The following is a 12,420-nucleotide window of genomic DNA, read 5'->3' as shown; positions in this document are numbered from 1 at the left end:
CATGAGAAGTAAACAGTATCAAAAGGAAAGTCACTTTTAGTGTTAAAGATGGAGAAGCTCTATACAGTCAGCAGAAACAAGGCAAGGAGCCGACTGTGGCTCAGATCATGAACTCCTTATTGCCAACTTCAGACTTAAATTGAAGAAAGTAGGGAAAACCACTAGACCATTCAGTTCAGTTCAGTTCAGTTCAGTCATTCAGTCGTGTCTGACTCTTTGCGACCCCATGAATCGCAGCACGCCAGGCCTCCCTGTCCATCACCAACTCCCGAAGTTCACTCAAACTCATGTCCATCAAGTCGGTGATGCCATCCAGCCATCTCATCCTCTGTCAGGTATGACCTAAATCAAATCCCTTATGATTATACAGTGGAAGTGACAAATACATTCAAGGGATTAGATCTGATAGACTGGCTGAAGAACTATGGACAGAGGTTCGTGGCATTGTACAGGAGGCAGTGATCAAGACCAGCCCCAAGGAAAAGAAATGCAAAAAGGAAAAATGGTTGTCTGAGGAGGACTTAGAAATAGCTCAGAAAAGAAGAGAAGCTAAAGTCAAAGGAGAAAAGGAAAGACATACCCATTTGAATGCAGAGTTCCAAAGAATAGCAAGGAGAGATAAGAAAGCCTTCCTCAGTGATCAATGCAAGGAAATAGAGGGAAACAATAGAATGGGAAAGACTAGAGATCTCTTCAAGAAAATTAGAGATACCAAGGGAACATTTCATGCAAAGATAGGCACAATAAAGGACAGAAATGGTCTGGACCTAACAGAAGCAGAAGATATTAATAAGAGGTGGCAAGAATACACAGAAGAACTGTACAAAAAAGATCTGCATGACCAAGATAATCACGATGGTATGATCACTCACCTAGAGCCAGACATCCTGGAATGTGAAGTCAAGTGGGCCTTAGAAAGCATCACTATGAACAAAGCTAGTGGAGGTGATGGAATTCCAGTTGAGCTATTTCAAATCCTGAAAGATGATGCTGTGAAAGTGCTGCACTCAATATGCTGGCAAATCTGGAAAACTCAGCAGTGGCCACAGGACTGGAAAAGGTCTGTTTTCATTCCAATCCTAAAGAAGGCAACCAAAAAATGTTCAAACTACCACACAACTGCACTCATCTCACATGCTAGCAAACTAATACTCAAGATTCTCCAAGCCAGATTTCAACAGCATGTGAACCATGAACTTCCAGATGTTCAAGCTGGTTTTAAAAAAGGCAGAGGAACCAGAGATCAAATTTCCAACAAACACTGAATCATTGAAAAAGCAAGAGAGTTCCAGAAAAATATCTACTTTTGCTTTATTGACTACACCAAAGACTTTGGCTGTGTGAGATTACAACAAACTAGAAACTTCTAAAGAGATGGGAATACCAGACCATGTTACCTCCCTCCTAAGAAATGTGTGTGCAGGTCAAGAAACAACAGTTAGAACTGGACATGTAACAACAGACTGGTTTCAAAATCGGGAAAGGAGTACGTCAAGGCTGTATATTGTCATCCTGCTTATTTAACTTACACGCATAGTACATCATGTGAAATGCCGAGCTGGATGAAGCACAAGCTGGAATCAAGATTGCTGGGAGAAATATCAATAATCTCAGATATGCAGATGATACCACCCTTATGGCAGAAAGCGAAGAGGATCTAAAGAGCCTTTTGATGAAAGTGAAAGAAGAGAGTGAAAAAGTTGGCTTAAAACTCAACATTCAGAAAACGAAGATCATCGCACCCAGCCCCATCATTTTGTGGTAAATAGATGGGTAAACAATGGAAACAGTGAGAGACTTTATTTTCTTGGGCTCCAAAATCACTGTAGATGGTGACTGCAGCCATGAGATTAAAAGATGCTTGCTCTTTGGAAGAAAAGCTGTGACCAACCTAGGCAGCATATTAAAAAGCAGAGACATTACTTTACCAAAAAGGTCCATCTAGTCAAAGCTATGGTTTTTCCAGTCATCAGGTATGGATGTGAGAGTTGGAATATAAAGAAAGCTGAGCACCGAAGAATTGATGCTTTTGAACTGTGGTGTTGGAGAAGACTCTTAGAGTCCCTTAGACTCCAAGGAGATCCAACCAGTCAATCCTAAAGGAAATCAGTCCTGAATATTCATTGGAAAGACTGATGCTGAATCTGAAGCTCCAATACTTTGGCCATTTGATGTGAACAACTGACTCATTGGAAAAGACCCCGGTGCTGGGAAATATTGAAGGCAGGAGGAGAAGGGGACAACAGAGGATGAGATGGTTGGATGGCATCCCCAACTTGATGGACATGAGCTTGGAAAAGGCTCTGAGAGTTGGTGATGAACAGGAAATCCTGGTGTGCTGCAGTCCATGGGGTTGCAAGACTTGGACATGCCTAAGCAACTGAACTGAACTGACGTCATTTTGGTTAAGAGAGCTTTTCTTGTTTACTGGTCCAACTCGTTGTGACCCCACAGGTTGTAGCCTGCTAGGCTTCCCTGTCCTTGGCTATCTCCTAGAGTTTGCTCAGATTCATGGACATTGAGTCAGTGATGCTATCTAACCATCTCATCCTCTGCTGCCCTCTTCTCATCTTGCCTTCAATCTTTGTCCCAGCATCAGGGTCTTTCCCAGTGAGTCGGCTCTTCGCAGCAGGAGGCTAAAGTAGGAGTTTCAGATTCCTGAATAAAACTGTATGGATTCAAATCATAGCTCCACCACTTGCTTGGGGCATCCTAGCACATATAAAGGGCATCAATCAGCCTCAGATACTGTAAAATGTTAGTGGTAGTGATGGTGGTTGTAATATACTATACAATCTGACTGTTCATACCATAATCAATATACTGTTCCTCAGAAAATGCAGTAATTACTCCTACCTTGTGTTAATAAAAATAATTTGATCCCATTTTCAAATATGTGATCATCACCAAATGGACAGAATAGAGTAAAATACTAGATGAATTGTCAGTGGTATTATTCTTAAATAGTATTAAGTAAGAAAGGTCAGGTGCTGAAGAACACCAATTAGTAATCTAATTAAATAGCCAGGAAAAGAGACAGATCGTGTTAACAGCAGTCAGATTTGTTATTACAGAGCAATTATTAAAGTGAAATATTGAAAGATGCTATATATCATTACTAAGCTTTAAACATGTCATTTTACACAGGCAGAAAAGTATAGATTAATCAGTTCACTTGATAAGTTAAAAGCTCCTTTATTAAAATATTTATATCATTTGTATAAAGAAGGCAGCACTGTTGAGGATATAAAAAGAATTATATGGCATATTGCACTGTGAAAGAAGTGAAAAGTGTTACGTGAATGGTTGTGTCCAACTCTTTGTGACCCTATGTGACTGTAGCCCTCTAGGCTCCACTGTCCATGGGATTCTCCAGAAAGAATACTGGAGTGGAATAGCTATTCCCTTCTGCAGGGGATCTTCCCGACCCAGGGATCAAACCCGAGACTCCCACATTACAGGCAGATCTTTACCATCTGAGCCACCAGGGAAGCCCCAAGAATCCTGGAGTGGGTAGCCATCATTGTATTCCCTTATAAAATTATTTAAACAAGCCATTCTCTTCAGAACAGTCTCCATAATTGTGAGATTAAATAACAGATTTTGGTTTTGACACTTTGTACTTTCCATAAGGGCTTCCCAGGTGGCTCAATGATATAAAGAATCCACCTGCTAGTGCAGGAAATGAGTTCAATCTCTAGATCAGGAAGATGTCCTGGAGGAGGAAATGGCAACTATTCCAGTATCCTTGCCTGGAAGATCCCAAGGACAGAGGAGTATGGTGGGCTGCAATCCAAGGGGTGGCAAAGAGTCAGACGCAACAGCAGCTAAACACACACACACATATTTCCTTAAATCACTATCAAATGAAAAGATTTCTATGTGGCAGCAAAGTGTTTGGTTACAGTTTATATTTAAGGAATGTAATATTTTATGAAATATCAGAGTTTTCATAGGACTAGTGAAAATTTCTTTCTTACCTACCTCCTCCCTTCAACTCCCCCAAATCCTCATACTCTTAGTTTGCTAGATTTCATGAAGATAGGAAAACCTTTATAGACTCCTAAATACTGTGGTAGTGGACATATCCAAAATTTCACAGACATTTTTACCAGGCAGACCTGGGTTTTATTTCAAGCTCTGTCAGTTTCGAACTTGGGGACCTGGAGCAAATGACCTTAACCTCTTTGAGCCTCTAGACTCATGATTTGTAAATAAAGATTAATCATTGCCTCCTGATTTTATTGTGAAGGTTCACTTCGGTTCAGTCACTCAGTCGTGTCCAACTCTCTGTGAACCCCATGGACTGCAGCACGCCAGGCCTGCCTGCCCATCACCAACTCCTAGAGTTTATTCAAACTTATGTCCACTGAGTCAGTGATGCCATCCAACCATCTCATCCTCTGTCGTCCCCTTCTCCTCCCACCTTCAATATTTCCTAGCATCAGGGTCTTTTCAAATGAGTTGGCTCTTCACATCACATGGCCAAGTATTGGAGTTTCAGCTTCAACATCAGTCCTTCCAATGAATATTCAGGAATGATTTCCTTTAGGATTGACTGGTTTGGATCTCCTTGCAGTCCAAGGGACTCTCAAAAGTCTTCTCCAACACCACAGTTCAAAAGCATCAATTCTTCGGTGCTCAGCTTTCTTTATAGTCCAACTCTCACATCCATATATGACCACTGGAAAAACCATAGCCTGGACTAGATGGACCTCTGTTGGCAAAATAACATCCCTGCTTTTTAATATGTTGTCTAGGTTGGTCATAACTTTTCTCCCAAGGAGTAAGTATCTTTTAATTTCATGGCTGCAGTCATCATCTGCAGTGATTTTGGAGCCCCCAGAAATAAAGTCTGACACTGTTTCTACTGTTTCTCCATCTGTTTGCCATGAAGTGATGGGACCAGATGCCATGATCTTAGTTTTCTGAATGTTGAGTTTTAAGCCAACTTTTTCACTCTCCTCTTTCACTTTCATCAAGAACAAAGAGGCTCTTTAGTTCTTCTTCACTTTCTGCCATAAGGGTGGTATCATCTGCATATCTGAGGTTATTGATATTTCTCCTGGCAATCTTGATTCCAGCTTGTGCTCCCTCTAGCCCAGCATTTCTCATGATGTACTCTGCATAGAAGTTAAATAAGCATGGTGACAATATACAGCCTTGACATACTCCCTTTCCAGTTTGGAACCAGTCTGTTGTTCCATGTCAAGTTCTTACTGTTGCTTCCTGACCTGCATACAGATTTCTCAAGAGGCAGGTCAGGTGGTCTGGTATTCCATCTCTTTCAGAATTTTCCACAGTTTATTGTGATCCACACAGTCAAAGGCTTTGGCATAGTCAATAAAACAGAAATAGATGTTTTTCTGGAACTCCTTTGCTTTTTTGATGATCCAGCGGATGTTGGCAATTTGATCTCTGGTTCCTCTGTCTTTTCTAAAACCAGGTTGAACATCGGGAAGCTCATGGTCATATATTGTTGAAGCCTGGCTTAGAGAATTTTAAGGATTACTTTGCTAGCGTGTGAGATGAGTGCAATTGTGTGGTAGTTTGAGCATTCTTTGGCATTGCCTTTCTTGGGGATTGGAATAAAAACTGACCTTTTCCAGTCCTGTGGCCACTTCTAAGTTTTCCAAATTGCTGGCATATTGAGTGCAGCACTTTCACAGCATCATCTTTGAGGATTTGAAGTAGCTCAACTGGAATTCCATCACCTTCACTAGCTTACATGAAGGTTACATGACTGCTTTTACACAAATAGTTTACCACAGTACCTCGCACAGATGGAAACTTAGTAAGTTTGTCATTATGTTCTTTTTATTATCATAAATCTTTGAAAAGTAGCAATCCTTTGATCAAATTTACTTAGATACTGTTTGTTGTTGTTCAGTCACTACTGATGTCTATTTGAACAAATCTGTTTGATACACTGAAGTGTGTATGTGTGTGCAATGGTAAGATTATTTGATAAAATAGGATTGTTTTTCCCTAGAAAAGAGGCAAATAAATTATTTTAAGCACAATATTTATACGTATATATGGGGGTGATGGTTTACTTACTCAGTTGTGTCCGACTCTTTGGGACCCCAAGGACCATAGCCTGCCAGGCTGCCCTATGCATGGGATTTCCCAGGCAGGAATATTTAAGTGGATTGCCATTTCCTTCTCCATATGTATATATAAAAGGACTTACTTGTTTTTGGTATATTTGAGAAAGCTTTGAATTTATAGAGTCCTAAGGCTCCTGGGAAGCTTTCATAAAATTCTCATCTTGAGATTCATCTGTTTCAGGATATAGGGTGTAATGTAATATTTTGAATAAAGGTGTCCTAGGTGATGCAAAGAGTCAACTCATTGGAAAAGACCCTAAAGCTGGGAAACATTGGGGGCAGGAGGAGAAGGGGCAACAGAGGATGAGATGGTTGGATCCATCGTGGACTCAATGGAGGTGAGTTTGAGCAAACTCTGGGATATAGTGAAGGACAGGGAAGCCTGGCTTGCTGCAGTCCATGAGGTCACAAAGAGTCAGACATGACTTAGCGACTGAACAACAAGGTGACTTTGATATTCTTCACTCTCTCCTTGATCGAGAATATGTTAAAATGAAATTTCTTAAGGAACTCACAATTTATTGAGTAAACAGACATAGATCACATATTATTGCAATGCATCAGAAGTGCTGAGACGTATAAAAGCTAATTGTTATGCAAGCAAAGAGGAAGTGACCCTTGCTTTGGGTTTTGAGGGATGAATGAGAGTTCAACAGAAGAACAAAAAAACATTCAAAAAATAAAATGAACAATATCAATCAAGGTATAATGAAGCAAGAAGTTGCCAGGAGGAAAAAGTGGGCTTCTTGAGTGATCTATTGATTAGACATCGATGCTGTGATCTATTTGGAAGTTATTCCTCAATTCTTTTTTCTCAAGACTAACTTAAGATATAGTTACAAGATAATTGTTTTTTTGTTGTTGTTGGTATTATTGTTGGGAATGGGTACTGTGTATTTATTATGATTGTATTGTTTTTAAACAGTTTACCAACAAAGGCCAAAGATCTTGTATGTAGCAGGAGAAACAATTAATGAACGTAATAATAGTACTTTGGTATGCACTTCTATTTTCAAGGTCAATTATTTGTTTAATTAAAACCTTCAGAATCAACCACAGATGCTATTGCCTAGAAATATTAGATAAACTCGAGTCTCTTTGGCAGTGTAAGAATTGTATAACAACTTTTTTATCCTCTCAGTAATATATGCGCTTTTCTTACTTTGAAGTCCATATCACATTTTACCTTTATTTGTGTTGTTTTCTCTTACAGTTGCTGATTATCTATGTAATTATTTCTACATTTTACAAATGAGGAAATCAGGGCTTAGAGAGGTTAAGTAATATACTTGAGGGTTCCCTTACCTGGAAAGTGCTAGAACTCTGATTTTCACTCAAGCAATTCTGTTTTCTTGAAAGATAGTTCTTGAGATATTATGAGAGATTAGACTGGAAAGACATGGAATTCCAGGCAGGGAAATTGTTGTGGAGGCTATTGAAATGATCAGGAAAGATACAAGGCAGAGAAATAGAGAAACAGACATGAAAGGTACATTGTAAAATGAAATGAATGACAAGTGTTGAATTGATGTAGAGAAAAAATAAGGTGTTGAAGGTGATTCCTGAAGTCTTGTTAGTCATAGATTCTCCTACAACAGGGAACTCGAAGAGCAGAGTTAGATGGAACTTAGGACTTGGGCATGAATTTAGCAAACCAGGATGCTGTCAACACTTCTGCTCTGGGGCTCAAATAGATCAGAATAAAGATGTGGATTTATTGATGACTTGAACTTATTCTTCAAGTACTTGTTTTCTGTTTTGGTCTCTCACATCATCTCTCCTATATTGTGTTAGTTGCTCAATTGTGTCCAACTATTTGCGACCCCATGGACTGTAGCTGGCCAGGCCCCTCTGACCATGGAATTCCTTAGGCAAGAATACTGGAGTGGGTTCCCATGCCCTTTTCCAGGGGATTGTCCAGACTCAGGGACTGAACCCAGATCTCCTGCATTGCAGGCAGATTCTTTCCTGTATGAGGTAACAGGGAATTGTATATTGAGCGGTTTTCTTTCTTTTATTTTTTTGATAGAGAAATAAAACTATGCTCCCAGTTTTATGCAATGTACCATTGTCATTATAACATGTAGGCTGGGCCAAATAACCAAATGCGAAAAATCTGAATGAGCCTTTCCTGTTTCCATATTTTATTCTCTATGATTGTATTTGTTGTGTGTGGCTGATCATGAGAATGAGATCTAGGCTTACTATTCTTTCCACTCATTTGGCCAGCCACTAGGGTGTAAGGTGTGCCAGCGAATTCTACCTGGTTCTTATCTTGTTGAAAGTCAAATTGGGGGTTCTGTGGTATTGACTGACACTGCAGAGCTGACCGTGGTGTGCTGACTACCTTTCATTCTGATGCCCTCTGCAGAAACTGCCTCTTTGGGAGCTAGGACCTGTGAGGATGATCTTACAGAGCAGCAGTTGAGAGCAACCTCAGGTAATTTGTCTTATTCTTGTCTGTCTTAAATGAGTTACATTTGTTACTCTCATAATCTATGAAATAAACTCTCTGGAACTGCCCTAGCTAGGACTGATCAAATCACACAAAAAATTTAAATCCTATATAGAGTATATCAAAATTATATATAATAAATATATAATAAAAAATTAAATATAGTCAAATTTGGATGCATATGTAAAGGAAATTCTCAGAGAACAAATAACTTCTGCTGGATAACTTCTCACATCTACATTTATACACAGTGACATTTTTTTACATAAATGGGTGGTTTTATACAATGTGAAAGTCAGTAAGCTGGGTATTGTTTCTCCCCCAAGTCAAACGACCTGGATGCTGGAAGTTAGTTTTGGTAATGAGTTGATTGGATTTTTACAACTGTGTCAACACAATCACTGGCTCCTATGATTTGCATGCTTAAGTGTGTGTTAAAAAATGGAGGCTATGCCTTTTTAGCTGCATTATATTCACATAGTTTAAGAGGAATTTCATCCATGTTGCTATAATACACCTCATTTATTTCTGCTATAAAATGATCCCAGTTTCCAGATTTACACAATTGGAATAATAATGTCAATATGTCAATAATAATGTCAATAATGTCAAAAAATGATTACAAAAAGTCCCTCACATTTATAATGGGGTTTTGAAATACGTTTTAAAATTTCAAGTGAAACTATCCCTCCAATATAAAGTCATGACTTCTCTCTTTAAAAATTTTTAAAAGTTAAGTTTACCTTCACCTATCCCTATCTCATGCAAAGAGTTGACTCATTAGAAAAGATCCTGATGCTGGGAGGGATTGAGGGCAGGAGGAGAAGGGGACAACAGAGGATGAGATGGCTAGATGGCATCACGGACTCGATGCACATGAGTTTGGGTGAACTCCGGGAGTTGGTGACGGACAGGAAGGCCTGGCGTGCTGCGATTCATGGGGTCGCAAAGAGTCGGACATGACTGGGCGACTGAACTGAACTGAACTGAACTGAATGCCTATCTCATGAATACTTTTTTTAATTTATAAATCATTATTTATTTTTCATCTTATGTTATTTTTCCATAGAAAACCAGAAAATATATTTAAAATAAATTAGCATAAACTCAGTTTATCTTCCTCACTTCAAGCCAAAAAAAAAAAAATTGCATTAATGACTAGGTTGAAAATAATAGGGCAAAAATCAAAACTATGAGAAACATATCAAACTAAAAAGAGATCACTACCTGTCAATATATTTGTTTTATAAACAAAGACATCAAAATCTATATCTTCAACCTTTCTGAGAAGCTTTATATTACTCCCATGCCTTCTGGATAGTTTCATGGAGATGTTCTACAAAGAAATCAAATATAACAAATTCCAAATTGAGCTCTCCTCTGCAAACCATTTCTTCTCCTCTTTGATCTTAATTGATTATATCATACTATAGTCCTCATTACCCCAAGTAAGAAAACTCAGAATCATCAGTTTACTCAAAATTGCCAGGAACTGTTCGGCATAAGTTTTGAATAAGGCTGATTGGTTCTCTCATTTTTAGATGTTTCGTGTGTATGTGCCAAATCACTTCAGCCGTGTTTGACTCTTTGCAACCTTATGGACTTGTAGCCCTCTAGGCTCCTCTGTCCATGAGATTCTCTAGGCAAGAATACTGGAGTGGGTTGCCATGCCCTTCTCCAGGGGATCTTCCCAACCCAGAGATGGAACCCAAGTCTCTTATGTCTCCTGCATTGGCAGACGAGTTCTTTATCACTAGGGCCACCTGGGAAGCCCTTTTAGATGTTATTTCTATACAAATAAATTAGTTATTTTCAGATTTTAACAAACATGATGAAGGAAGTAGAGCAGAGGTTTTCAAAGTGTGGACCCCTTATAGACAGCATCAGCACAATATGGGAACTGGAAAGAATGCAGATTCTTAGGCCCTATCCCAGACTTACTGTATCAGAAGCACTAAAAGATGGGGCCCGGCAGTCTAGGGTTTAACATACCCTCCAGGTGACAGTGATTCCCACTAAAGTCTGAGGCCTCCACCTGTCTGACTGGTGAGGTGCTATATTGGAAACAGTGATCAGAGAAGTTCTCTAAGGAAATGACAGGTAAGTTGAGTACAAAATAATAAGGAGCAAATTAGGGGAAAGACATTACAGACAGAGGGAAGAGGTCGGTCATATTCTGTGAAGAGAAAGAAGGGTAGTGTGGAGAGAGATGAGTAAAGAGGAGAGCAATGTAAGGTGAAGTCATAGAGGTAGACAGAGGCCTGATCAGTATAACCACAGTGGAGAGTTCCTTTGTTATTTGAAACAAAATAGGAAGCCATGGCAGGGCTCAAACGGTAGAATGGCTCGATTTTATTAAGGTGTGCTGAATAAATTGTGGAGAAGCAGGAGCAAGTCTTTCCCAGTAATGAGACCATTGCAAGCTACAGGTAAGCAGTTAACGGTACTGGCAATGAAAATGAAAAGAAATACATGGATTTACTGTATACAAGATATCCTGGAATTGGAATTAATAAGACTTGCTGATAGCTTGGTGTGCACATAAGAAGGAGAAAGAAGTCAGTGGTGAGCCTTGCTTTTGGTGAATGGTGGTACCATTCACTGAGATGGTAGAGAATGGGGAGAAACAGAGTATGGTGAAAGGTGATCAAGAGCACTGATTTGACATATTAAGTTTGATATGCCTTTCAGACATCCAAATGGAGGTGCAAAATTTAAACCAGTGGACCTGGATGAAGTTATCTAGGGATATCGTTCAGTTTAGTCAGTTCAGTCGCTCAGTCGTGTCCGACTCTTTGCGACCCCATGAATCGCAGCACGCCAGGCCTCCCTGTCCATCACCAACACCCGGAGTTCACTCAGACTCATGTCCATTGAGTCTGTGATGCCATCCAGCCATCTCATCCTCTGTCGTCCCCTTCACCTCCTGCCCCCAATCCCTCCCAGCATCTGAGTCTTTTCCAATGAGTCAACTCTTCACATGAGGTAGCCAAAGTACTGGAGCTTCAGCTTTAGCATCTTCCTTCCAAAGAAATCCCAGGGTTGATCTCCTTCAGAATGGACTGGTTGGATCTCCTTGCAGTCCAAGGGACTCTCAAGAGTCTTCTCCAACACCACAGTTCAGAGGCATCAATTCTTCGGCACTCAGCTTTCTTCACAGTCCAACTCTCACATCCATACATGACCACAGGAAAAACCATAGCCTTGACTAGACGGACCTTAGTCAGCAAAGTAATGTCTCTGCTTTTGAATATGCTATCTAGGTTGGTCATAACTTTTTTTCCAAGGAGTAAGTGTTTTTTAATTTCATGGCTGCAATCACCATCTGCAGTGCTTTTGGAGCCCCCCAAAATAGTCTGACACTGTTTCCACTGTTTCTCCATCTATTTCCCATGAAGTCATGGGACCGGATGCCATGATCTTCGTTTTCTAAATGTTGAGCTTTAAGCCAACTTTTCACTCTCCACTTTCACTTTCACTTTTTAGTTCCTCTTCACTTTCTGCCATAGGGTGGTGTCATCTGCATATCTGAGGTGATTGATATTTCTCCCGGCAATCTTGATTCCAGCTTGTGTTTCTTCCAGTCCAGCGTTTCTCATGATGTACTCTGCATATAAGTTAAATAAGCTGGGTGACAATATACAGCCTTGACGTACTCCTTTTCCTATTTGGAACCAGTCTGTTGTTCCATGTCCAGTTCTAACTGTTGCTTCCTGACCTGCATACAGATTTCTCAAGATTCCTCAAATCAAACATTCTTTGTGGATAAGAAAATAGGACTTAGGACCAATGCTGGAGACATTCCAATATTTAGATTTTTAATGGAGGAGTCCCCAGCAAAGTGGAATAAGAAAG

At 39.8% G+C, this 12,420-nt stretch overlaps 1 protein-coding gene across 4 annotated transcripts in view; it reads left to right on the top strand.

Moving 5' to 3' along the window:
- The window catches only part of ZFHX4 (zinc finger homeobox 4), a 210,606-nt gene that overhangs the window by 164,805 nt on the left and 33,381 nt on the right, over positions 1–12,420 (top strand). For all 4 annotated transcript variants that reach the window (XM_018058388.1, XM_018058389.1, XM_018058387.1 and 1 more), the window contains exon 5: positions 8,482–8,550. In XM_018058388.1, coding sequence (XP_017913877.1) covers positions 8,482–8,550 — 69 coding nt within the window. The remainder of the gene's footprint in view (positions 1–8,481; positions 8,551–12,420) is intronic.

Source organism: Capra hircus, chromosome 14, assembly GCF_001704415.2.
Source record: "Capra hircus breed San Clemente chromosome 14, ASM170441v1, whole genome shotgun sequence".
Taxonomy (NCBI): domain Eukaryota; kingdom Metazoa; phylum Chordata; class Mammalia; order Artiodactyla; family Bovidae; genus Capra; species Capra hircus.
This window is presented reverse-complemented; position numbering and strand designations above follow the sequence as displayed.